This window comes from Astatotilapia calliptera, chromosome 11, assembly GCF_964374335.1.
Source record: "Astatotilapia calliptera chromosome 11, fAstCal68.1, whole genome shotgun sequence".
Taxonomy (NCBI): domain Eukaryota; kingdom Metazoa; phylum Chordata; class Actinopteri; order Cichliformes; family Cichlidae; genus Astatotilapia; species Astatotilapia calliptera.
Window position 1 is genome coordinate 22,316,808 of NC_137432.1, and position 27,800 is coordinate 22,344,607.

General features: G+C 40.7%; 1 protein-coding gene across 2 annotated transcripts; it reads left to right on the top strand.

Moving 5' to 3' along the window:
- Positions 1-1,818: 1,818 nt before the first annotated feature.
- On the top strand, positions 1,819-22,593 carry rorc (RAR-related orphan receptor C). Of its 2 annotated transcripts, XM_026161493.2 has the most exons (13): positions 1,819-2,366; positions 2,476-2,604; positions 7,082-7,111; positions 16,385-16,470; positions 17,696-17,837; positions 17,933-18,283; positions 18,374-18,475; positions 18,563-18,684; positions 19,121-19,253; positions 19,357-19,464; positions 19,545-19,655; positions 20,778-20,887; positions 21,028-22,593. In XM_026161493.2, exons 2-13 carry the CDS (start codon positions 2,553-2,555, stop codon positions 21,190-21,192), a joined length of 1,512 nt encoding a protein of 503 aa, XP_026017278.1. In that variant the 5' UTR covers positions 1,819-2,366; positions 2,476-2,552; the 3' UTR covers positions 21,193-22,593. The 2 variants fall into 2 exon arrangements, with proteins under 2 accessions (XP_026017278.1, XP_026017280.1); XM_026161495.2 differs by lacking the exons at positions 1,819-2,366; positions 2,476-2,604; positions 7,082-7,111 and adding an exon at positions 8,574-8,697.
- The last annotated feature ends 5,207 nt before the right edge of the window (positions 22,594-27,800 follow it).

Here is a 27,800-nt window from a genome sequence, read left to right on the forward strand (position 1 = left end):
TTTGGTAGCTCTGAAGAGGATTCAGTGTTTTAGTTCTCTAGTTCACAGGTAGATTCTCAAATACTTAGACATTAACACATTTTCTCATAATTTAGTTTCTGTACACCTCCAACAATAGATTTTAGATCAAAGGTCAGTTCAGTTTTTATCTTCAATAAATAAAAAGCATGGCCCTGTTGGGTTGAGATCAGGTCATCAGGATATGGCCACTGAAGAATATCCCACTTCTGTGCTTGGAGAAACTCTTAGGGATGTTTCCTGGAAAAGTCTAATCTGGAAGTGGCTTGCAACTTGTGAAGCTGTTTTTCTTAATTATGGAAAGAATATTTTGATCATCCAGTCTTTCAGGCTTCTTGGTATTACTGAGCTGACAATGCATACCTGCTGTTTGAGAAGGAACCGGAGTTTTGATTTGGACAGCTAAAGATTTTTTTGTTTGTCCTCTTTTACTCGCATGGCATCTCTTTGTTCCAATGAACAGCTATCAAAGCTAACAAAATGACTTCAACACATGGGATCAACTCCAGATCCTGCTGAATCTGTTCATGGAATGACAAGGAACAGGCCTCACCTGGCCATGCAACTGCTGGTCAGTCAATTACCCCGTTGCTTTTGAGGCAAATGGGGGACTGTGTATAAAAATAAACAATTAATTCAAAATTGCAGTTAAACCCCTTCAGTTAAAGTGTGCACATCGATCTAATCTTGATTGTTTGATTCAAAATAATCCCCTGTGGTGGAGCACAGAGGCAAAACTAAAAAAAAGAAAAAGAAAAAAAGAACAGTACAAAATTAAACCAAAAACAAACAAATCAAAATCCAAAACCTTAAGCATGTAAATATGCTTTGTATTGTTCTTTGCTGCAGTTATTAGCAACATTTGAAATGAAAATACTCACTTTCTCACAGGTTAGCTAGCCAACACATCACTTAACTGTTTTTACAGCATGTGTGTTTGTTTGTTAGTTAAAGCGAGCCATGCAGCATTCACTCCCTCACTGCACCTCTGAATTATTATTTTTTAAGTACTTTTAGCATAAAAGAATCAGAATCAGAGTCAACTTTAAACACAGGAACTTTAACCCTAACAGCCTTTGAGACTTGTAATCTGTAAATGCTGGTAAAAGTGAAAGGACTTGATAAGACCCTGAAGTGATTCTTGGTGATTTAGATGAACTCCAGTGTTTTGAGTGAGTGTTGGATTATGAGGATTATGATTTATTATTGCGAGTTAATTTTTGTAGTAAAATGATTTTAAAATATAGCTGAACAAATGATTAGTAGTTTGACACACAATTATTTATTTATTTATTTTGATAATTAATATTATTAATAATATTAATAATTAGCAGCTCAGTTGTTGTGTACATAGTAGTTCAACTTAGTTGTTAAAGTAGTTAGAACAAATTATAATTGACTGCTCAAAGACATGCTGATCTAAGGACATACTAAGATTTTTTTTATTGACGTTTAAAAACATTGTTGTCGTGAAAGAAATACGTCCTTACGAAGAATGAAAAGTGTCACTATCACGTGGCAAACATTAAATCAAGATAAGATTTTGCAGCCCGGGTTCATATGAGTTGTCTGCTACAGGCTACTTGAGTAAATGCACTCGGTTACAGTCTGTTTCCCTCCTGACATGCATGTGTCTGCACCATGTCTGCAACCACTGTACGAGCCATGTCTTAGAGGATTTACCACAATGATGTAAACCGAGAAGACGTATCGATTATTCATCGTTTTCTTTTTGTCCTCCCACCCGTGTTAAAATGGGGCATAAAATAACCCCTCCGTGTATGCCATACTGTATGGGCAGGGCCCTACGAGTAATTCTAACAAAAATGACACCAACCCACGAAAAGGGATTTTTAATTTAAGGATGTTCCATTTCCATACAGACTGAAATCTAACGTCTCCACCGTGCATTTTATTTTCTCGATTGGTGTGGCGGAAATTTGTGGCAGCAACATGGGATTATATTTCTCAACCGAGCACTTCAAAGCAAAACCCGATCCGGTGCTATTACGTAAGAGCCGGTGACATAACTCTCTCCAGCCTGGGACGGCTAGGGCGCACTGTGAGCGCAAGGGGAGGGGGGTGGCGGGCGCGCGGCCGGCCGGTCCAGCTGCACTCTCCGCACTGCTGCTGCCACAGGGGGGAACGGGATTATTTCAAAAACAACCACACAAGAGGAGGAGTGCTGTTGAATAAGGGACCCTGACACACAGAGAGAGAGAAAGAAAGAAGCCAAGGAAGATGACTGCCGATTTTGGGGAGCCACTGTGAAGACTCTTGAAGGAGGCGAGATGGCAGTGCACGTTTTCAAATGCCTGCGCCGGCCTGGGCGCTAGAGCGACCAACAGGTAGTATGAGTCTCGAGTTTTGCTTCGTTTCTTTCTGAGCACTGCAGTGTCAGCAGATAGATTTGAAAACTGACTGACCTTACAGGACTTTGTGGTTTGTGTGCGCCAGAGTGCGTGAGTGAGAGAGCGAGTGAGTGAGGGGAGAGTGTGTGCAGGCCCACCTACTGGTGTTTTGACAGGAGAGTTATGGAATATGAAGAGCCCGACGTGCCCTCCGCTGACACCCCCATCAAGAGAGGTGAGATTTTCCCTCTCCAGGTTACATTTACACTGTGGCAGGTGCAGGAAAACTGAACTTTAAAGTCACAGCAAGAAAAATACAATTTGTTTGACTAGTTTCAGCTCACTAAACAGTGTGCCTTGACATTTTATGCCCTCATGTCCCTCGCTTATTTCCCAGCATGCCTTTGTGTGCCCACTCACTCCCATCCCCTCCTTTCCTCCTCACTTTTATCTCATCCTGTTGGCCTCTAGTGCACCAGCTGACTCCCTATCTCTCCCTCTCTGTTCACTCTTAACTTCTCCCCCTTCACTCTCATCCATCTTTACCCTAGTAAACCTCCTCATCCCTTTAACTGGGGTATGGTTAAGGTGCTGTGAGTGTGTAAGAATGGCAGTAAGCCGGAGTAATCCATGGGAATTAGCTCTAATTTTTGCCTCTATTACTGGCCAATGCCTTTCTGTTCAAAGCCTCTCCCAGGCCATAATCAAACTATTGGCAGTGACTGGAGATAAGACTGTCTCTCTGTCACAGAAACCCATAGCACACCTTTCCTACAGGATAGCAACACAGCTTGTCTGAAGTGCTGCAAAATGTATTTGTGTGTGTATGTGTGTGCCTCCATTTAATGCATGTAAGAGGCAAAGCAAATAAATAGGTTCTTATTTCTAAAGAGGTGAAACAATAATGAGGCCTGTCCCCTTTTCTCCAGTAAATGTAGGAGGATCATAGCAGCAACAGTTTACATTCAAAGTCCTGAACTTTGTATTTTACCTTTGAAAATTTCACCACACTGCTGATATAGTTTTTGGTTTTCTTGACTTAAGTTTTTCGATATTTGCCACTAACATTGACAGATTGATACTTTTATCTACCCCCCTAAACTCCCCCAGAAACATAACATAAACAATTTGCTGGTTACCCTAGATTACCTTTAGACCGCAATGCCAACAGTTTTAATTTGGAACCATTAGTGATTTAATAGTATTATGTAACCATTAGAAAGAAAGCGACCAGCAGGCAGGTCAGAGAGGAAACAGGCACAATTTAGTGTCCATTATAGATGTATTATAGATGCACAATTATAATTTAAAATGGGTTTTGTTTATGTTGCAAAGTGTCAATGGTAATCAAGGGAGGAAAATAGGGTAAGATTAAAAGTGAAAAAAGAAATGCCAGTATCAACAGGGACACTGAAATGGCTCTTAAAAGTTTTATGTCCTTCTGTTCTTCTTCTTCTTCTTCTGGTTTTTATTTGCAAGTGACAATACAAACAAATAATTCCAGAGTGGTTTCCTTTGGAGATAGCTTGCCTTGGGTAAGTTAAAGTCATGTCGTGCAGAATTTAGTGTAAAAATGACAACGTTTGGGGTAAATTTGTTAAAATGATGCACAGCTGAAGCTTGAACATTATGTGCAGGATACCTAATGCATCTGGCCCTGGAGCTGATGCTTTATTCAGGTTAAACTAGAGTGTGGTTGCACTGTTTTATTTTCATATTTAGTTTCCGTACTGCTGAGACGGCTCTTCTTGACTTGATGAGAGTCTTGGTTTTAGCGGCTGTTGTGGGCGTCACTCACTTTTCTCAAGCAGTAGTTTTAGTCTTGCTCCACATTTGGGGTTTTTTCTCCTGTCTGTACAGTATAGGAAAAGAGAAAAACAAAACAAAACAATCTCCTGTTCATTATCCAATAAACGCCCATTTGTGGTGTTCCCCAGGGACCTATTGTAGGTCCGATTAATTTCACCGTAAATCATTCTGCAGCCATTTCTGAACCAAAAACTGTCTTCACAGCAATGACAGTATATTATTCTTTTAACCAAAATGCATCTGGCCTTCTTCAGCCGTCTGCTATTTTCTTGGAAATCAATGCAGACAAGTCAAGAAATACTTTCTGTTCTAAAAGAACACTAGCCTTGCAGCCGTCCTACTGATGTTTTCAGAAACTCTTTGAAGCCAACATGTTCAGATGACTCTTTTTACAGAGAGATTATCCACAATTTGTGACACTGTGAGTGCTACTCCTTTTTTTGTCACTCTATACCTTACTTTTCTTAAACTCCTGCAAAGGTTTGCTTCACCAAATTGGCAGCGACATTTATTTACAGACTTGTGGTGAATTACTTACGGTGTACTACACGACTGTCCTAAAATTTTCAGCTGTGTAGATGTTTTGGGTTTAAGATTTTAGAGGAACTGCACGTGTTGGCACATTCTTCTTGAAACCTGGCGAACAGCTTAACCATCCAAATCAGACTTGCTTTTAACTTGATTTGTACATATTTCTTTTTGTTTCAGCATCTAGCATATATTCCTTTTCATATTTTATAGTTGTTATGGTACTATATGTTGTAATTTTTTTACTTGTTTTAGTAATCTTCTTCTCAAATGTATGCTTTTCTTTTGCTTACTGATTAAGCATTCTACCTAAACCTAATTTTTAAAAAGCCCTTTTTTAATCTTGTTTACTGTATTTGGCACCGGTCTTGGATGTTCACATGTTTTGTATGTTTTCTGTGCTAGATGGGTCGTGGTTTCTATTCAGACAAAATCGTCGCCTCCTCTCTGGGTTCAGTGGTCTTCGGTGCTGTTATGTAACACAGCAACTGTCACTTCAGCAGTGAGCTTAGATGTCAGTGCAGAGAGTGAGATTTTGCCTGATGGGTGGTGTTGATTTTTGTGCCTCCGCTGTCACTTTTGGGTGTGTGTAGATGGTTCATGGCCTGGCTAACAGGTGTGCCTTGCTAAATATGTACATGCTGTGTCACATTTAGTTTTCACAGGTGCCATCGACCGCATGTTTATTTAATTCTGCTGCAGCAATATTTTAGGCATTTAATACCATTGGTGACACATTTCAGGAATAACAGCGGTGCAAATAGTTGGCGTCAATTCTCGCTCATTTTCGATCAGCGTATCGGGGTTCAGCATTTTATTTATTTTTTAAAATCAGATTAGTCGGCCTTAAAATCGTCTCCGTAAGGCGAGAAGCTGCTGTGCGTTTCTGTAAATGACTATTCAAGGAACGCAGGGGAAAGCATTGATGTAACACTAATGTAAAAAACACTGAAAAAAATTCAGGCCGTCCTCATTTGGAAATGATGCTCTAATAAATGTAGCTGATTTTTTGTGTGTAATTAATCAGCCTTTTCTTAATCGATCACCTTTAAAACAGTTGCTCTGTGAGTGTTGAAATTTTCTTTTCATTTTCCGTGCGTGCACTGCTGCGCTTTCATTCCATATATTCTGCTTATGAAGCAAAACTGATTTGATGAGGGTAGGAAAACAGAGGAAACCACAAAGGGCCTGATCTGGCGCCAGACAAAGACCGGCTAGCTCTACGTCTTCCATTGATACTTATCTGCCCTGCATTCAAACCTCTGTCTAACACACACAGCCTCTCACACGCAAATACACAGAGAAAACGCACACATACCCTCACACACATGCGTATACATACACCCACAGCAGTAAACCCCCTGCTTAAGAACTGACCCTTAGTCGCTCTAGCTGCACTTCAGACTTTCTCACAATTGCGGTCACAAAGGCAGACAAGAAAGAGGACCTATTGCTTCACAGACACCCACCTTCCTCTACCTTTATGTCCTGTGTGTGCGTGCGCTGAAACACCACACAAACATATCATAGACCCACACTAGTGTAAATAGGAATCCTCTAATTTAGCCTCTCCGCTCTCACTGAGGCTTCTTATCTGTCCACATGCTATTGTACACTAGAAAAGAAGCCAAAGAAAGTGCTGCATACTGCAAACCCCGTATCAAACTGCCATTTAGGAGCTGACAATGGCTACAGTGTAATTTTATGCCGGTTTTACTTTCCCTCTCATTTCAGTCTATTTGAAAGTCAGGATTTTACTTGTTGTTACAGTAGTAACATGCTCATTTGGATATTTGATTATGATTGGTGAGTATGATATGTATTTGAATGTCAAACGTGCTTTTGTAATCCATTCATTGCACTACGAATAGCTCCTGTGTAGGTTTCAGTGGTATTTAAATTGTTCGCTTAAGTAAAAGTAGAGATACCGCACTCTAAACATGATCACTTCTTTTTTTAGTAGCAGATGTAAAGGGAACAATAAGTTAAGGTATCAAAGGTATTCATCGAGCAATCAAAGATTGTCTCATCTAACTTTTGTGATGGGGTTAGCTGTCATTTGTAACTCTTTTTTCTTAAAATGTTATACTGTACAACATTTATCTCAAAAATGAAGTAAATCCGATGCCTAATTTATTTTCCAGTGGCTATCACATTTTCAATTCAAAGAGATGGAAAACTCTATTGGTAAATGTTTACTCCTGGATTCAATATGAAGCTTAGATGCCACTGTGTAACGCCCACCATGTATTCATATGAGTATACAGCAGGTTGAGTTTCTTTCACTAAAATGCGCTTTAGGATGCTCGTACAAAGCATAGACTCACAAAGTTGTTTAGTTTGAATCCACTAACTACCCTTTTTCCTCCCTTTAGGAGGTGCCGTGTCCAAGAAGAGTCATTTGAGTAAGTTGTCTACATTTGTGTGTGTGTGTGTGCAGTAATAACTTTGCTTGTGTTTGTGCTAGATATTTGTGCATGCAATGTGGTTAACTTCATAGTTAGTGAACATGCAGCATGCACCTGTACAGCAAAACACACATACACACAGTAGTGTCGACGGGGACGGGGCCATTAGTGACACACTCGGCGCGCGGCGTGTCGCACCTGTGCTACCCCCCTCGCACAAACACACTCGCAGACAAACAGTGATGAAAATACCAACCACTTTGGCATCTGAATGCAGATGAAAGCGATAACATCTCGTCTTTTTTTAACTTTTTTGGTTTAACACCTTCTGCCACAACTTTAGCACACCTGTGTATGTTATCGAGAGTGAAGGTGCTGTGTGTAACACACCACCGACCTTCATATTAGGTGGCGTGATGATAAACCAACTGAGACTAAATAATAATGGTTTTCATTCATCACACGTACCCAAAACCAGAGAAGACAAGAAAGGAAGGGCAACGTTTGGGGGTCTTCTGTGGTTCTGTGTGGCGGGATGGAAGTGGAGGGAAATATGAGTGGAGAATGAAGAAGCTGTGGTGGATTGCAGCTGCAAGTGTTTACTTAAACACAGCACTGAAGACATAAAATAGTCTGAAATACATTTTTCAGTTAAGTTGAAGAGCTCACATAAAAAAATAACAGATCTCAAAATACGTACCTTTTTTTTTAGCTACATCATCCGAACAATTTTTAATAAAATGCAAACTTAACATTGAACACATGCAGCATAATAATTAATTAAGGTAATGTTTAACTCGCTGTACTTTTGAAACCTAATTGCTAATTGTATGAAAATGATAAATATGTAGATTTTACTTGGAGCATTTTCAGTGGAGGAGATCTGTAAGCTAAACTCAGATAACCTGAATCAAGTGTGTAAATATGCTACATGGAGAATAAATAATTCTTTAAAATGATTTTCTCTCTCTCATATACATATATATATATGCATTATTTGAAAATATCTGAAATCTCCAAACTGAGTTTCCCAATAACAGAAATGTAAGTTTGTGTGACTTACATATTTTTTTTAAGTTCATCTCCAGTGATTCCTGTCTGCTGGTTTGACTTAAACTCTCTCATGGACAGTCTCAAAGGTGCCAGACATTATAAAGCATTTTTTGACATATGATACAGAGTGAGGGGGTGAAGGATAACAACAAAGGTATAAAGAAAAAGTACCTTGAGAAAAACGACAGGGCAGGGGACGGTCCCCCCTTCTTTGTCTTGATCTCTCTCTCTCTCTCTCTCTCTCACACACACACACACACACACACACAATCATGCACACGCAAACAAGGAAGGTGAGGCGGTGACTGACACTCAAAAGTCTGAATATGTATGCTGAAGCTGCAGTGAGCACCCGACCCAGCTTGATAAAGGACGAGCAAAAAAAGGAGCAAGATTAAAAGATATAGGTGGTTCCAAAAAACGAGTGTGTGTCAAAAGAAAGACTATTCTTAGACAAAGTGAGAGGACAAGTGAGTTTGTGAAAGTGGGACAAACGTCTGACACAAGTGGAGGAGTGAGGATGATGCGAGGTAGGGATGAAGCTCTTCAGCGTGTGTGTGTGTGTGTGTGTGGGCACTTCAATCAAAGATATTTTTTATCAATTAAATCAGTTACGTGCTTTTTGATGACGTTTTTCTCCAAGCCTCCCATATTTCAAACTTTACGATTATAAGGTAACGTTGCGACTGATGCCTCTGATGGTGCACGAAATCGGTATCGTTTGATAATAACGTCACCTTTTGGTTAAAAGTAGCTGTGTCTTTTTAAACCTTCACCAAGTCACCCTGAAATATCTGTGCTTTCATGCAGACTCAGACACCTGTGGCTTCAAACACATCAACTTTCTCAGGGTGTGTCATTAAGCTTTTTGTTCAGGTTTGCACTTTAGTTTCTGGTGTAATACTTCGTTGAACAGGAAAACGCCGCTCAAGTTTCAAGTGCCTTTATATTTCACAATTTTTTCTCGTGTGCTAACTAGAATTTTACAGCTTTACAAGTTTTATTGAATCCCACCGACGGATGTTTTTAGCAGCATTGTAGAAAGCATGAAAACACACACGTGTGTTCCTGTGCTTATGGTTTTCAGCGAGTAAAGATTATCTAATCTGTTTTGAGTCCCTCCATTGGCTGAATTTTGAGTACCTTCACAGTGATTGATGTGTTTCAGTTTTACGGTTTGGCAATATGACTCAATTTTGAGCTCTCTTTGATGATTTTAAGATTTGAATCATGTCTCAGATATTTCTGCCCTCTGATACTCCCACATATACAGTATACCTCAGGCTAGGCTAATTCTGTAGAGTGAAAAGGTTGTATAAAAATGTATATTTCTGGAAATAATACCCATTCATAACATTGTAGTAACACCTTTTGTCAAGTCAAGTTTCCATTGTAAGTAATTCTTTTAATGAAGCCAGTGATTGGTGGAAGATCAGTGTGACCAGGTTATAATATAATATTTAAGATGTTGAGTTTTTATTTATTTTTAAAATCATACACACACACACACACACACACACACACACACACACACACACACACACACACACACACACACACACACACACACACACACATATATATATTATATATATATCATAATCAATCATCATAGTCTTGCACTTGAGTGCGGAAAACAGGATGTTTCACTACCGCAGTGCGTTGCTTTTAAATGGACCGACTCCAAGCACGTACAGGATGCAGAGGAAATGCTAAAAGTGTGATACTGAAAATGATTTCTCACACAAATAAGTCCCAGATTACCTGAATAAAAATGGACAAAATACACAAAGAGGTGACAAGGGAGAAAAGGCAAAGGGAACAATGAAAATTGATTAATTTGTTTTTGCTGCGTACACACTTTTGCCGTTGCAACTTGCAAACACTTATAGACACACCAGCACACGCAAGCACAAACACGCATACACAGATGCGCAGCTGCTTTTTAGATGGCGGCTAGATGCAGCATATCTCTGCCCTGCAGCTGTGCTGTGGATACTGCCTGTGTGAACAAAACGAGAGCAGCCTCTGATGAAAAATAACTAACTAAATATATTTGTGTTATGACCACAGCTGGGAGACAATGAATTATCTCTGGTGTTACACACTTGATTCCATCAGGTGCACTTGAGATGGCTTTGTTGCTGTGTTTGGGGGGATTCCTGTGTAGATTGTTACACAGTTTCTTTATCAGAAAGGATTTCCTTGTTCCTCTGGGTGCAGAAGCCTGCAAAAGCACTTCCAAAGCAGCAGAAGCAGTTGGCTACAGATCAAAGCAGACATGAAAATGGCAGGTGACACATTCCCCCCCAAAATTTGGTAAATGAAATACACAAGTCGAGCTGATTCATACCCTTTGCTACTGTCAAAACATTACCTCTTTCAGACACCTCCGAATTCAAGAGCAACTTCAAAGTCAAATATGTGAAATCTGATGCTAATTGGTGTTCAGATCTGCTTTGAAAAATTCCTCAGATAATCATCTCTCAGTAGGTTTTTCCATCTGTTTTTTGTTATTGCAAATTAATGAAACTCAGCGAAGGAGTTCTTGCATTTATTAAACGACCACAGTCTGGCTCTGAAACCTAAAAATACATTAGCAGTGAACTATTTCTGAGTGAAAATGTTTAGTCCAAAAAAGCTGACGTGAAATGCTTCTTATTAAACCGCTCTCTGGCACTAGGTTTTACTTTATTTCCCCTTTTTTAAAATTAATTTTATTCAGTTGCTGCTTATTTTGTGTTTTCTTGTAACTCTTGGTTTCTTTTAATGGAAAAAAAAGTAACCTGACTTTTTATTGTTATTTGTTTGGATTTGCGCTGCAAAGTATTGTATGGTATGATGTGTAGCAAAACATTCATCTTTTATCTAATGTATTTAAATGCAGTACTACACATGCAGTTATTTGTTTAAAAATAAAAAGCTGTGACAATCTGCTTTTTTTTTGTCATTTAAAAATAGTTTTAAATGCAGCAGAAAAATAGTGGTTTTAAGCTAAAGTTCCAAAAGTCTCAAATTTTACTTCAGGACGACCTTAAATTAAAATCATTAAGTGTGTTTTTATGTATTAGAGATAATAACAGTACAAATAAAATTGAATTTAATTCGCCATGAGTCATATTAAAGTAAGCGGTTAAAGAATTTGTCTTCACTGGTGTTGTAAACTCAAAAAATGATCCTACATTAGGTACAGCCCTCCTGTGCTGAGTGTTAATGTGCTGTATGAGGATAAAGAGTCTGTGCAAGTGTGTTTGTTTGTGGATGCAGTCTGTATACAAAGCTTGTTTGCACTTTTGCTTGCGTATGTCTCAAAGGTAAGCTTCCGTCAGAGGAAAGATTGAGGTTTTTTTTGTCCGTTTACAGTTCATAGAACAAGCTGCTGACAAGGTAATTTCAGGCACAGAGAAGAAAGTGTCTGGTTAAACGCTGCAACAGTGGAGCTGGTACAGTTTTCACCCGTGAGTCTGTCTGCCTGTACGTATCATCATGGTAAAATGGGATTCTTTGCCCATAGCGTCACAACCGTGAGAGACACGGTCTCAGAACTGGCGTCTTTGTGAGGTCAAACTGAAGGCCGAGTTCAGAGATTTGGGGCAGTCCGATGTACTAGTTTGCTGATAGCGGCGATGTGAAAAAGGACGTGAGTTTCCACGATAAACCCCTGTCAAAAAGTCTTTTTAAATACCTGCAGTGACAGCGGTGCCGTTAGTGTTTTGACTTTACGAGTCCGTTTCTCTGTCTGTGTCACAGCGTCGTGATTGAAAACCTTTACAGGTGAGAGCTCAGTTCAGAAGAAAGGCCTCGATTGATGGTGGTTGTAGTCTGACTCATGAGTGCTGACTAAAGGGAACTAAGAGTCGAGGGGCTAATCCCCATTGTCCCTCTTTTAGAACAATTTTATATCACAGGTGTTCTGATCCCATCATAAAACTGGTGCTGGTTTGCATCAGTATTCACACACACACACACACACACACACACACACACACACACACACACACACACACACACACACACACACACACACACACACACACACACTTGTGCTCAGTTTGACTTAAACGTTGTGAGAGGACTAATTAATCTTTTTTTGATTTGAAATCCAGGAATAAAAAACTGTCCTTGAACTTTTCTTAATCCTTTTTATTTTTTCTAAATGATTTTGAAAACGTTCCTCATTTTGCAGTTTGCTTTATAGCTTTGTAAATGTTTGAGGGTTTATTAATTTCAGCACATTTAACCTCATCATTATTATTATTTTTTTTGCTTTTTCAGTTTCCCTAAAAAGAGATTTAATGCTTGCACCATTATTATTTTCCTTAATGACTGATATTTATTATCCAAATTTCACTGAAAAGCCATTACAACGTCATCTCTGCTTACAGCTCTAAATGAAAGCCTATATATTATATTATTATATTTAATATATGATTTTTTTTTTACTTTGACAGCAATCCTGCTTTGTCATTTAAGTTCTCAGTGAAAGATCTCAATACTGTTTTAAAGATCATCAGATCATCTCTGTGTGGCGGCATTTAGGTGTACAGTGCACTGTGTGCGGAAGCGTGGGAGGTGGCACGCTGTTGTTTGTACTGACAAATCAAAATATCTCCACCACTAGTGTACTTAAACCCCTACACTTGCCAACAGCATGTGTCAGGCAGTTTTGAATAACTTTTCAGGCGAACGGTTTTTGTGTAAATGATCTCATTTCATTGTTCCTCAATCATTAAGTGGTTGGTATAGGATTAGTTTCGCACTGTATGTCGTCACTTGTAGGTTGTGATTGCTTACGTAAGGTGTTGGCAGCCATGACTATCAAAAGAGACTTTTTTGAGTGGAAAAATCTGTGTGGACTGCAGAAACATGTTTAAAAGTCTCTATCAATATGAGTTTATTAGCATTACTGCATGTGATTACTGTGCAGTGGGAATTTATAACTGTCTAGCACTTAAGCTTTGCATTGTCATTAGCATACTGTCATGTTTATGTTGCAGTTATGAACTATAAAGCCTTCAATGACTAGAATGACTCATTTTTCAATGTGTTTTATTGCCACTAAAACAGAACAAATCTGAAATGGAGGAAGAAAACATCTACTCGCCTGCTGAGGCCTACTTTAAAATAGAAGAACTGCGCTTTGAGTTCTTCTGTGTTTGCGCACATTAATCAAATGAAAAGAAAAGGAAACCTACACTCACAAAATATAATGAAAGAAATAACACCATACCCGCTGCAAAAACAGTAAAAGTAAAGCAAATAGTACCAGTTTAATTCTGACTAAACTTCGGTTACATATTAAACACTGCTAATTACTTTTATTTTAAAAAATTTGGACTCCACAACTAGGAGGACTCAGGTCATGACATTTATGTGTTTAGGGTGCTAGGTGATAGACAAAGACTAGGTATTAAAACATTTATTTTTTTATTGGGTCTATTGGCTGCGCCGTGTTTTTACAGCTGGAGAATGTAAAGAATCGCTAACAGCACTGATAAATAAAAAAACAAAATGCCAAAAAAAAATTAAAAGTCAGATCAAACTGAAAAAGGTTACTGTTGCACCCAAAGGCCTTGTGGTTGCTTCACTGTTGCCAGTTGTGACAGCATTTTAGCAGTTTTCTTTTTAACGTACGTGTATTTGTAAAATCTTATTCAGTAGCGCAGATTCCCAACAACAGTTGCCTCAAACCGCTTTATATTGCAAGGCAAAGACCAAAAACCATTAGAGAGAAACCCAGATAATCACAAAACCCCCGTGTGAGCAAGCACTTGTTGAAGGCGGGAAGGAAAAACTCCCTTTTAACAGGAAGAAACCTCCGGCAGGGCCAAGATCAGGCAGGCGCAGCCATCTGCAGCGACTGGTGAAGGGTGATGGCAAAGAAAAGAAGAGAAGGAGACAGGACAAAAGGCAAAATAACTATAGTTTAATTCTGTATTAGCATCTGTTGTAGCGACCCCTAAAGGGAATGATCAAAAGAAAAAGATGAAGACAGTCATCTAGTTTTTAATAAGGCCATTGAGAGTCACTGGAGCTTAAACAGATCAAACTGAAAAAGGTTACTATTGCACCCAAAGGCCTTGCTGTTGTTTCACTGTTGCCAGTTATGACAGCATTTTGGCATTTTTCTATTTAACAAACATGTATTTGTAAATCAAGCGCTGTGTTTAGCTACAATGCGCACCAGACGCAATCGCTCGTGACGGAAAAAGACACAAATGGAAGAAATAATGGTAGCGCAGTATTTTTATCACTCTATCTCACACAACCATACAACCATGCAAGCACGCACACCAGGAGATGCTGGGTTTGATTGGTCTGTGCCTGTGGCTGGAGATAACCAGGTGAGACAAAAATGGCTATAATCTGCTGATAGAGGGCTGTTCGGTGGCTGCCTGGCGTTTATTTCTGTTTGGCAGTCGGGCTTTTAAAGGCAGATTGATTCTTGTTTCTGTGTGGCACCAATAAAGATGTCACAGTTGTGTTGGGCTCATTTAAGGTGAGCGCAGGTACGACTACATGGAAAGCTGTTGGAGGAGCGGTGTGCGTGATTGCCATGAGTTTGAGTGTGAGATTGCATGTGTGAGATTGCATGTGTGAACAGCGAAAAGCTTGTGGGCCACGGTGGATTTCCTGTTGTTTGAGGTTGACAATCAGAACTGAAATAACTAAAAAAGCAGAGACCACTGATGTTCTCTCTGACTATCCAGCACTACCAACAGGAACACAATTTTAGTCACAGCTCGGTCTCTTTTCTTCGTTCTTTTTTTTTTTACATGTGATATTCAGCTGGCGGCGAAAGGCTGCTGGTCAAGCTTAATGGTTAATTTAAAGGGACAGATTAATGTGAAATGTTAAGCATCAGAGTTAAACTGGTGAAATATTCTTATCATGGTCAATCATGAGGTTAATCAGACAGTTCCATTAGTAGAAGCTGCAGTCTTATCAGATTTGTGGCTCTATTATTTTCAGCTCGATTGTAAATGCCTTTGCTCTGTGTCTATATTTATTTTATCTCAGACTGGCTGTTCTCAGAAACCTTCTAGTGATCCCTGTGGCACCAAATAAAGAGGGCACACACTGACACACTAACACACACTCGTGAAAACAAATCTGACACAGTTATGCACGGAAACGTAAATACTCCCGTATATTGTCAAGTTGCAGCTATAAGAGCTTGTCTCGAAGAATGCAGTCACACTTTCTAATGAGAGACGATGGCGGGAAGAGATAGCCGCCTGCATTATTTTAGGTTATTTGAGGCTGGAAATGCCTCTGCATCACCACACGGCATAATGCGAAAGAAAAAAAGCCCACTTCCTCATGAGCTTCTCAAAAATATTTTTGTCAAGGATCCGTGATACAATTCATCTTTTTTAATGAATCAAATGACATCTGATTGTGACAGAAATCGCCACTAATCAAAAGACTGGGGGGGTGTGAGAATTTCACAGTGCAGTGGCATGGGGGGAGGTGAGAGGGGATGGCCATTACTGGCAGTGATGAAGGAGAGCGCATTACTGGCAGCGATGTCCTTTATGAGCGAGATAGAGAAGGATTCACAAAGAAAGAAATGACATGAAAGCAGGAAAGTCAGAGTGAAAGAGAAGTCACGCAACCACTTGAAAGCACTCTGAGGTTGACACCTTCATATTCGCCGCTTTTCTCCATTTGCAAATATTCCATGTCCTCAGAAGTCTCTCGGCTTATTGCATTTGAAGGTATTTTGTTCATTATTATTAAGGCAAGAGGTGCTTCAGAGGAAAATACCTTTGGTCTACTATGGTCACACAACAACTGATAGATGCTTAAGGGAAAGTACAGAATAAAGCAAAAGTTGTGGGAATCACTTTGCAGTTGAATTGTTTAGATAAAAATGTGCAGTGTCATTAGAATGACAGTTGGTATAGTTTTACTTACACTGCGATGAGCTCTGTGCTGCAAATGTTATAAAGGAATGATTAAAAATGCTTGCTTTTAATATTAATAACAGACTCATTTATTCTGCTATTTTGTTTTGTTTTGTTTCCATCTGTACTGTAGATGTGTGTGCATATACAAAGTCTGAACTATTGAGCTGACATTAGAGCAACAAAGGTCACGTTAAACTACACTGATCAAACGTAAAAAGTGCTGCATTTAAGAACTGTATTTTATTTTCTATAAAGTTAAAGTTTGGATTTAACAAACTTTTTCTCTCCTTCTGTGTTTGTTCAGCCCAGATTGAAGTTATCCCATGTAAAATCTGTGGTGATAAGTCCTCTGGAGTTCATTATGGAGTCATCACTTGTGAGGGCTGCAAGGTGAGATGGGCCACAACAACCTCATTTCCACATCATTCTGATCCTGACCTCATATCACTCCACTCATTATGAACCTACAGCCAGAAGCCTTTAAGGTTTATGCCATAGCTGCCTTAAATTAACAATGTCTGTAATTTACAAAAAAATCCGTTTTTATATTTCTGTAATGATTCATCCATCAGTATGTGCAAGCTCTTTGATCAAAATTATATTTTTAATGCAAAAATATAATGAATGTTGTCATCCATGAATTTTAAAATGACCTTTATTACAAATAAGCAGAAAGGAAATGCATGTTCTTATTTTGTGATGAAGATGTCAAATTACAGTTTTTAACTTCCTAAACAGAAAGATTTGTTTTAGCAGTTGAACATTACTCTTGATTAACTTCTGACTTTCAGTGTGCTGCGCCACATTTGGATATAAAATCATGAATTCAGTCATTTGAGCTTTTTAAAATTTCTAATACATTTTTGTTTTTATAACACTTGGTTTAAATAATTTGTCAAGCAATGTGCAGGAAACAGGAAACACTTAGCTATGTTAGCATAAAACAAATCTAGTTATCAGTGTCTCTTAAGCGTAATAATTTAATATGTATTCATGTTTTATGTTTAACTCATTAAAAAGTGTCTTGAAAATTTAGCCATGTGAATCTACAGAGTTACTTTTCTCATCCAGGTGCTTTTATTTTTGAAGTTCTTGCTAGCAGGCTAACTGGTTTCAATCAATGAACATTTCATCTGTTTTTCTACAAGAAAGCAAGTCGATATTTCCCAATACTCTAGTTCCTAGAAGAATTCCTTTGACAATTGGTGACCAATAAATTTTCCCAATAGGAAAAAAAAATCTGGGACTGTTGTGCAGGGCCGCACCAAAAAACTGTTGAGCAAAACGGAGGTAATCTTATCGGTGCGGCCCTCCACAGCAGTCCCAGTTTCTCACTAACCTTTCACTATTACAGTTGGACTGTTGAATAGCAAGTTTTAGCTTATTTTAGATATTTTGTATCACTTATACCTGACAGATTACAGGAAATATGAGTTATACTGATTTAATTTAGAACTTGTCAGATGATAATAAAATATTTTGGCCACCAGAGAACATTTCTGCTCATTAACAAGAGCAAATAAAAATGTTTCTCTTCTGACTTTTATGTGTAACTCAAAAATCACTATTTCCCAGTCAAAAATTGAGCTTTTGTTTGACTCTTCTAATCCCTCAGGGATTTTTCCGGCGCAGCCAGCTGCCTACCGTATCTTACTCCTGCTCCAGGCAAAGTAACTGCCAGATCGACCGGGCCAGCCGCAACCGCTGCCAGCACTGCCGTCTACAGAAGTGCCTGGCCCAGGGCATGAGCAGAGATGGTGAGAGAAAGCACACATGCACTGACAGGCAGACAAATCTATTTATTGTTAATTCGCAGCAGCTGCTTAGTCATTTGTTGATTGTTTATTTCCAGCGGTGAAGTTTGGACGGATGTCCAAGCGTCAGCGCGACTCTCTGATCGCTGAAGTGGAAAGGCACCGGCAGCAGCAGCAACAGCAGCTTCAGGGAGACGCCCAGACCGTGTTGTCCTACCCCACCAAGAACCGCCAGGACCGCTCCCCCCAGCTTCTTCAGCCCATGGCCCCGACCTACTCATACAGCGGAGATGCCGAACTGTTGACCTACGCCGCTGATATTCACCCTTACCTGATGTGCTCCCCGAACGACTCACAGGTGCCTGCTATGATCTACCGCACCTCTGGAATCTCTCCCACCTCAAGATCCCAAGGGAGGGGAGACAACGCCGGTCATGCTGATATAAGAGGTGAGGCTCAGATGTGGGAACTTCACCATGCAGGACGAATCCTCCTTTCTTTGTTACTTATTTGTCTCTCTTCTCTGTTCTTTATGCAAGGATTTGACTCCAGGCAGTCGTCTCATGATATGATGGGGATTCATCCTTATAGTGGTCTGGAGGATCCATACAGCCTGTATCCTCACTCCCTGCGAAACATAGGTGAGCAGATGAGCACAGTGAGCCAAACTAAACATGTAATTTTCTCATATTTATAGTATTCATAAGTGCGTCTTCTTCTTTTTTTAGATGAACTGTGTGCCAGCATTGTGCGTTCCCACAGAGAGACCAGTCAGTACAGAGTGGAAGAGCTCCAAGCTCTCAGGTGGAAACTCTTCAGCAGAGAGGAGATCCAAGCATACCAGAGCAAAGTATGTGCACTGTTTTCTCTTCATTTTTATTTTTTATTTTTTAATTTTGCGATTTCTCCTTCATGTGTGTGAGCTTACTCAGACAGTCTCAAAACAAAACATGTCATTTCACATGCTTTACGTCTGAGGCTAGTTTTGTTTGATGAATCAAACAGGAAACTGAGAAAACGTCTTTCATCGCTTCCCCCTCCTCTTCTTTCTTTGATCTTTTTTTTCAGTTGATCAGAGAGAAAACAGCAGGGTAAATTGAGTGATAAAATACAGAAACTTGAGCAGCAGACTGAATTGTTGGGACACTGAGGATGAGTTTTTGTGAGACGAGTGAAATGTTTTGCCCTTTAGAGCCCATTTTAAACAATCTATGGTGAAAGAAAAGGATTAATGAGAAACAAACTGATCTAAGCAAACTGAGCTTCTGTCTGACTCTCTTTCCCAGTCAGTAGATGAGATGTGGCAGCACTGCGCTATCCGACTTACTGATGCCGTCCAGTTCGTGGTGGAGTTTGCAAAACACATCCCGGGTTTCCGTATGCTGAGCCAGAACGACCAGATCGCCCTTTTAAAGACTGGTGATTTTCCCTTTTCTAGAAGGATGTGCTTAAAACACAATATATATATAACTGAACAGGTTTGATCTTACTCTCTTCTGACCTGCCTTCCTACTCTTTTCAGGCTCCATGGAGGTGGTTCTGGTCAGAATGAGCCGGTTCTTTAACACAGAGAACAACACTGTGTTCTTTGATGGGAAGTTTGCTGGAACTGAGGTCTTCAAATCTTTGGGTGAGGATTTATCTGAAGGTGTGAAACCGTCTATCTAAACACCATAACTTATCAATGCTCAGTGGTTTCTTGTCTTGCAGCTTGTGGTGATTTAATCGCAGCAGTATTTGACTTCGCACATGGCATGTGTGCCCTAAAGCTGACTGAGCAACAGATTGCTCTCTTCAGTGCCCTGGTGCTCATCAACGCAGGTAAGCCCAGCTCGGTCTGTCTCACTCGTACTGCGTTCATTTTAAGCACATCAGGAAGGAAGCGGTCTTTTCTTTTCTCGTCCTCCATGATGGCGGCACATGGTGCGGTCTTGGGTTCGGCCTTTATGTGTTCATTTGGCGTTCTCCCTGTGCCTGTGGGGACTTTGTCTTGATACTCTGACTTCTTCTCAAAGACATGACTGTTAGGCTTAATTGGCAATGGCGTCTATGAGTTAGTGTCATAAGTACCTTGAACTGGAAATGCAGTTACAAAAATGGGTGGATGGATGTCATAGATGAATAAGCTTGACCCTACTGTCAGATGTGCATGAATAAATCTTGTAGGTTTATCATATTACTGCCCAAATATAGATGACAGATATGTTTTGTGTCTGTGTCTTATCCAGTTTGCCTCTTTTCCATTTTGTCTTGTGTAATTTTAATTCATTCTGTCCCATTAAGTTAACCTTTCTGCCTCCTAGTGGCCGTGAAGAGACATAGTTCAGTTAATAGGCCGCAGTGAATGAGGATGAACTGATGAATGAAGGAAAAGACACAGAAAAGGAAAAAACAAGAAAGACAAAGAACACTTTCCAAAAAGTGTTCTTAGGTGTTGTTGGGAAGGTGCGACAATGTTTCTGGCCTTTGAATGAAGTCCTTTCCTGTCTCGTTGTTGTTGCGTGAATTTTAAACTGAAATTAAAAGGAATCAAAGAGAATATTTTAACAATGGACATTCAGAATAAGGGCGTGATAAATATCTGGATCCTATCACCTCATCGCTTCAGTCCTTATTTTTACTGCTGTGCTTTATGGGTTCCGCTGAAGATTTTAATGTCATTATATGTCTAAAGTATAGAATTGAAACAAACTTCTGAATGTATTTGTTAAAAAACTCTTTTATGATTTCAACCCTGCTATTTTTGCCTGCCAAAATTGACTAAAGTTCACTGCTGAGAGCATCAGCCTGCTGCCAGGGACTTAACTTCCATGCAGCAAGTAATGCTGTCTAGCCTGTTCTGCAAAATGCTTTACTTTATGATTTTTGTTATGTTTTTCACCTTTAAAGGGAGCAACCTGAAAAAAACTCAATCCTTCTTTCATAAAACATCTTTGTGTTCAGATCGTCCGTGTCTGGAGGACAGGAGCAAAGTTCAAAGAGTTCAAAGAAGCGTGGAGTCGGGACTGACACACATTTTGCACCGAGACAATCAAGAAAGTTTGATTCACAAGGTAAATATCAGTCACCTGGGTGTTCAAACACTAAAAGGCTTGTATGCTCCATGTTTCATATCTGTGAGTACGCGTAAGATCGCAGGCTTTCCTCGCTGCTGTAGAAAGCTGACGGCTAAATGTGTGTGTCCTCCCTGCAGCTGTACCAGAAGATGGGGGTGTTGCGCTCGCTGTGCAGTCTGCACATGGAGAAGCTTCACTGGTTTAGTCAGCGGTACCCGCTCACAGCTCACTCTCTGTTTCCTCCGCTCTACAAGGAGCTGTTCGCATCAGAGGCAGAGCTTCTGCCGGGGACCACTCACTGATGATCTACGGGAATATGCAAAAACAGTCGCGCACCAACGTACAGAGACTCCTATTAGTTTGAGTCTCATTACTTTCTGGCAGATTCTATTTTTCTAATAATAAAAAACACACAATAATTGTAGCGTGTGTTAAGTGTTATATGACTTCCAGCAGAGCTTTTCTTTGTTAGATGATGTCAAAAAGAATTTTTTTTTTTTTTTTTGATAGCTTAAAATTATTTTGATGATGCCAGAGAAACATATTTTGATGTTCTTCGAGAGCACATTGTCGGTGGAGTAAGAGCTTCATTTTCTCTCAGGTTGTGCTGTTGTGATTCTGTCCAGTTGTAGCTTCTGTGTGTCACGGTGTCTTTCAGACATACAAATTCAAAAAGGCAGGCCACTGTTCATCATTAGTTCGAACTTTTAAGTGTTAGTCCACAGAAAGTCTGTCTTTCAAGCAGAAAACACCAAACTTCAGAGGGATTCAAATGTGACTTTATAAAGTTTGTATCTTCACCTTGTAGTGATTTCAAGAGGTTTCTTGCTTGACTTTGTCAAAAAATAAATAAAATTTGCGCTATATAAGTTAAAGCTAAAGCCAACCAATGTGCTTTCAACAAACTTTGCAAGACAAACAACAATATCAAGCACTAAAAGCAACCATATGCAACTACAGATGTTGGTCTAAAAACAGAAATCCACTTTGTCTTTAGCTTCCATACTCATAATAGGGTTTAAGTTTTGCAATGCTCCTTAAGGATCATGCAATGCCCTGTTGAGCCTGTGCATGCTAGCTTGCACAAATTACATCCTGTTCCTGTTTCTTCTCGGTTGTTTTTGCCCTCAGGAGTATTTAATGCAACACTGGCTTAATGCACCTGGAAGCTGAGAAAGTCAATCATCTTGTCTCTTCACATCAGCAGCTTCAGTCACACCCGCCGGCCATGAAGAGCGGAAAGTGTCATTTAGATGCTGAATACTAAATTAAAAACTTGCCTCTTTGCGTCTGTATGTCTCCAGAGAAGTTTCTCCTCCTCAGGCTGGTGTCTGTCATAGACTGACCAATAAATACTACAAGGGCAGCAGTACCACTGAAATGGTTCCCTTTAAATGAATCCTCACATGCTTTTATATTGTGTGAGCTGTTGCATTAAGTGTAGAGATAATACAAAAAGGTGCAAGCGTGTAAAGTAGAAATCTCTTCCCGTGTGTGCTAACTCTTCCTTCTTTTCCCCAGATGAACTTGTTTTGTTTTCTCTACATATCTTTGAATAGAGCGGCGGGTGAATGAGAAATGTCGAGATGTTTCTGCATTAAGTATGTCTGTATGTAATCATCCCTGTCCCTGGAACAGCTGGCATTTCCCTCAAGATAATTTGCTGTAAACCTTCTAATAAACTGCTGAAGCTGTGACACCAAGCAGATGTTTCACTTTATTTGACTGCTTGTGAAATCACCATAAATATTTATGCAAGGCTGAGACAAGGAAGAAAAATTAACCGAATTATAGGGAAATCCCTATCAAGTCAAACACCAAAGTTTATTTGTTGCAGTCAAAGCTCTATAGCGAATATACTGAAAAACATCCAAATAAGTTGTCTCCAGCAAATTTCGGTAAATTTGCAGCTGCAGCAAAACAGAGGAAATATTAGTCATTGTGGGTGACTACCAGTGGTCTGTGGAAAGGTTTTTTGAGGTTGTCACACATCGACACACGCACACAACGGTTGCTAGCCAAGTTAGAGAGGAAGCAAATTAAAAGCTTCTAAATCCGTGGGATGTAATTAACCCAGCAAACAGATTTTATGTTAAAGACAGCTCCGATCAAAGCTGCTCACATTTTCTTTCATCATCTCCTGCATGCAGGTTTGGGCAACAAAACTCTCTAAACTGCTCTTGTATGTAGTGGTCTTTGGTTTCTTTAAATATTCTGTTATGCAGAACAAAAGAATAAAAGGGTCATTTTTGCCTTTGCTTAAATACCATTTCCACTCTTCTTCCTTTTGCTTAGATGTTTGTAAGAAAACTGACTGTGTGGCTGGATTTTAGTAAGCGGAAGGAGAGTGGTTTAGTAGTTTATTACCTTAAAGGAATTTCCAGTTTCCACCAAGTTATTTCACTATTACAGATGAGTGGTACACATGACTCGAGGTCATGGGAAATAGGAATATTTGGTCCTAACTACTGTAAATCAAAACACTAGTTTACCATTAAACATAAAGGCAGCATTAATTATAGCAAAGATGCGCATGCTTACTTACTTGTCCACTCACAACTGTAACATTATAATAAAAACCTAAAAGACCCCCCCAAAAAAATACTTACATGGAGAGGATGCTGCAACAAAGGCCGAGGGGAAAGCTGGACTATTCACACAAAGTGGGTAATGAGGGAAGTGGAAATAGCTGAGCAAATGAGATACAGGTGTAGACAGTCCCGTGGGGGGAGTAACCTGAAATAACCAAAAGGTAACTACTAAACACAGAGATGTGAACTCACACTGAAACACGATACAGAAAAAACACAAAGTCAAAGACAGAAATCCAAACACAAGAATATTACAAAAAAACCTCATAACACACAAAACTTAAAACTCAAGTATTACCAAAACAAAGGTTTAAGAGGAACAAGCAGGACACTAAAAATGTAACAAACACGAAAATCTCCACACAGGGGAATAACTAAAGAACCAAAATGGAAACTCGAACTCGAAGACTTCAAAACAGAAAACTGTCAGATAGACACCGACTCTGACGCTTATCAGCTCACATCAGCTGGCTGTTAAACCAGAATGAATAATGATTACTTTGATTCGTGTTATTTCTTACTCGGGTTTTCTCATTTTATCTTTTCTTTCTTAAATTCTGCCATCTTGTCCTATGTTTTTATGTCATTTGATTATTTTTGTTGCGCTTTGGTCGGCAGCTGTTGTTTTAAATGTGCCACAGAAATAACTTTGACTGACTGGATGAAGTCCCACTCCCAAGTCTTGGAAAGCAGATGGGTTTTTCAAATGTAGTAAAGCATCTAAGAAATAAACATTATCAGTCTGGGTATGTCTCTGTCTTTTGCAAATGATAACATGTGAATCTGTTTTCCCTGCCTGTGGAAGGGAGACATCTAGTTGCCCAAAGAGGAGCAGATTTGGGGTCATGAGTCTACGATTAGCGAGCTTTAATGACATGTTCCAGGAAATTTGAGTTGAGTATGTGTTCAGTAGTTATCAAAACAGCACCAAGAATGTCTGCAGTAGCTATTTGACCATAATTACTCTGGAAAACAGACAAATGAGTGATTTGGTGAAAGAGAAGAGTTATTTTCCTTAATGGAAGATAAAGTTGTGGGAATTCTGAAGTTTCATATGGGTAAGCTCGAGAATTATTTTGCCAGGTATTACACTGACTTACTGGTTTAGTAGATGTGAGTGCTTATAGGTTGGTTTGAGGACTCAAAACAAAGGATTTATTAAGTCAGGAAAAGGAGCGTGAGGTGGCCACAGATCAAAAAGCAGCGGCAAGAATGCTGAGCATCTGTTCCATCTGCACTATTTGGTCCCATCTTTCACGGCCTCCCTATCCTGTTTGGATCAATGATTCTTGTTCTTGGGGGGAAGAATGTGCATTTAGTTCTATGAGTATCGGGATGATAACACATTTGTTCTTTTTATAATTTTTCCTCTATACACATCACTTAAAGACTTGAGTGTATACTTTGTAGTTGGCATGCAGCATGTACACACTGGCTTTTTGTGGGATTAGTAGCTTCATAGTCTGCCTCACATAACTTGAGTGATAAGAACAGCAGGAAACTGTAATTTAGTCATTTGGATTATGTGTTGTGGGTGGGCTGGAGAGTCTTTTGTTCATGGGCACAGCTGCGTGAGAATGTTCTTGGAGGTGGGTGGGTGGGTGCATGGGGGCCCAGCCCTGGAGCAGGGTGCCGCCGGTGCATCGAGCCACCTGGGAGGCTCTTCAACTGGTGGGGAAGATTGTTACATCTTGCAGGAGCTTTCCTCTCCTCAGGGGCTCTCTCTGCAGGAGGGGGAGATACAGGAGAGGTGGAGGAAGATCTCAGCCTGGGTGTTTATTGTCTTACGTAGTCTGGAAGATGAGTGGATGGTGGGGTGGGTGCAGTTTTCTCTGTGGTGGGGTTGGGTGGACTGTCCCGGGCTCTGTGGGGCTGGGAGGTGCTGCTGCGCTGGGCCCCGGTCTGGATGGGCCTGGGCCCCCTTTCCCTGGCGGGTCGCGGAGTGTGGGAGTGCCTACTGGGGTCAGCGGGGGAGCTGGCCCCAGGGAGGGGTCGCTTGCCCCTCCCTTCCTTCCCTCCCCATCTCCAGCTGCCTCCCTCTTCCCGCTCCACCACAACCACCCACACATGCAGGACCTTGGAGTAGGGGTATGTCACCAGGGTGCAGAGGAGGCTACCCCCCCCCCCCCCCCCCCCCCCCGGGGTCCCCTTCTGGCTGCCTCTGCCTCAATTTTATCCCACAACTTAGACATTCACATTACTCACACTCTCATTACACATACATATAGGATCTTGGGGGTGGGCACGATACACGGAATCCAAAGTACCATCAGGGTGTACACCCCACCCCTGGCGTCGTTGCCCACCTCTCAATTTTAAATACACGTAGACATTGAGGGCTAGCAGGAGGGACCATGCGCTTACCTGCTGCTCTCTGGCAGGTAGCTCCATGCCCTCCTGGGTTTTAAATGCACCTTAGAACACACATGCATCAACACTACAATGAGCGGGTGGAGGGAGGTTTGGAGTCTTCTCTCACCCCCATTCTCTGCGACCTGCTGGAGCGGGGGGGCTAGGAGGAGGAGTTGGCCGTCCGACTGCGGTATGGAGTGTGGGGCCTCCCTGCTGCTGCGGAGTCGGGGCGGTCTGCCTCCCCCCACCGCAGGGAAAAGGGTAACACCACCTGGGTCTGGGTGCAGTTCCCCCCTCCAGGGGCAAGGGTACCTAGACGTCCAGGTACACACCGGCTCACTCCTTGGCGGCCGCTTATCGGGGCGTGAGGTGGCCACAGTGAACTCATGTTCAAGAAAACAGTTTGAAATGATTTGAGTTTTGTGACATGATACGTTATCCTGCTGGAAGCAGCCATCAGAAGAGCACAGTGTGGTCATAAAAGTACGTACGAGCCCCCGGCCTCTCGGCCTGGGGCTCGGTCACTCAGGCACGGCTGGCTGCCGGCGGAGCTCACGGGTGCGTCACTGCAACTCCCCCTGGCTTCTGCTCCGCGGCTGCTGAGTGAGCCCTCATCTGGGACTCTCCTCAGCTCTTTCTGGGACAGTGGCGCGGCTGCCCCTCTGTTGGTCTTCCTTGGTCTCTTGTGTTCTGGGGGCCTCTGGATGTCTGGAGTTTTGATCTCCTCCATACCTGCTTCATACCCTGGAGGACGGGGCTGTGGCCCCCCCACACCCTCTAGCAGATCATTACATGAAGGAACCTTTAAAAAAAAAAATCAAGCGCGTCCATGCTCACAGGTGTACACACGGGTGATCACACCCACAAACTACACCCTTTTTGGCTCCTACCTCAAAGCACACTGTGTTCTGTTGATCTTATGTGCTGCACAATAATGTTTAATATTTAGTATTTACTGTCATATTCCCATATATCATTGTGATGTTGTTTATTCTATTACTCTCGTTCTCTTCTGCTTGTTTTCTTTTTTCTTTCTCAGCAGGTGATCCAGGTGATTGATATATGCATTTTTTTTCTTTTTTTTCTGCTCATTCTGTTGGTTTTTGTCTTTTGCCCTTCTCCCCCGTCCCTCTTCTCAGCTTTTTCTCTTTCCCTCTTTCTTTCTCCCCTTCTTTCCCCCAGTCAAGTCTGTCCCGTATTCAGTAAGTGAAAATAAAATAAACAATAAAAGGTGAATCAAATGGACCATTACGGCAAGGCTGGGATGGTCAATTTGGTAAAGTAAATCCGTTGGGCATCTTTCTTTGCCTTTAGACAACAATTCTGATGGCAAAAGAGCCAAACGGGACAGGCAAAAAAAAAAAAAAAAAAAAAAGAATGTTCTTGGAGGTGAAGAAGGATAAGAGACTTTATAATACTAACAGTCCTGTGTGCATGAGGGCATTTTTCTCAGCTGAGCTCCCCTCCTAGGTCTCTTTTTTATTATTGTGAACTCTCTGATCTGCATCCAGTGTCTAAGTGCTCCAACTCCAGGAACCATGCAGAAAACAGACTAACCTGGTGTCTAGGCTTTAGTAAGCACCTCTGCACTGACACACCAGTGAAACAATGAGAGTGAGCAGTTAAGTGGTTTAGATGAGGTAACTGACTGGTACAGATGACTGCTGCAGATGACTAAAACAGAACTTTTAAGAGTCAAATAAAAAAAGGAGGGTTGTACTTTAATAAGGAACTAATTTAACTTTGAAATGATGCAGAAACAAACATAAGAAAAATGCGAAACCTTACTTAGAAAACATATCAAACACATTTTTAGTGTCGTTTAAAAAAAGACATCATAGCATGCTTGCTCGCAGGCTGCAGCACGCAAGACAGAACAGATGTCTGATCCAGGCTTCTGATTGGGTCCAGTGCCACCCCCAAAAGCTGGGCAGGGCGTGGGATTTTCAACAATATTATGATGTTTT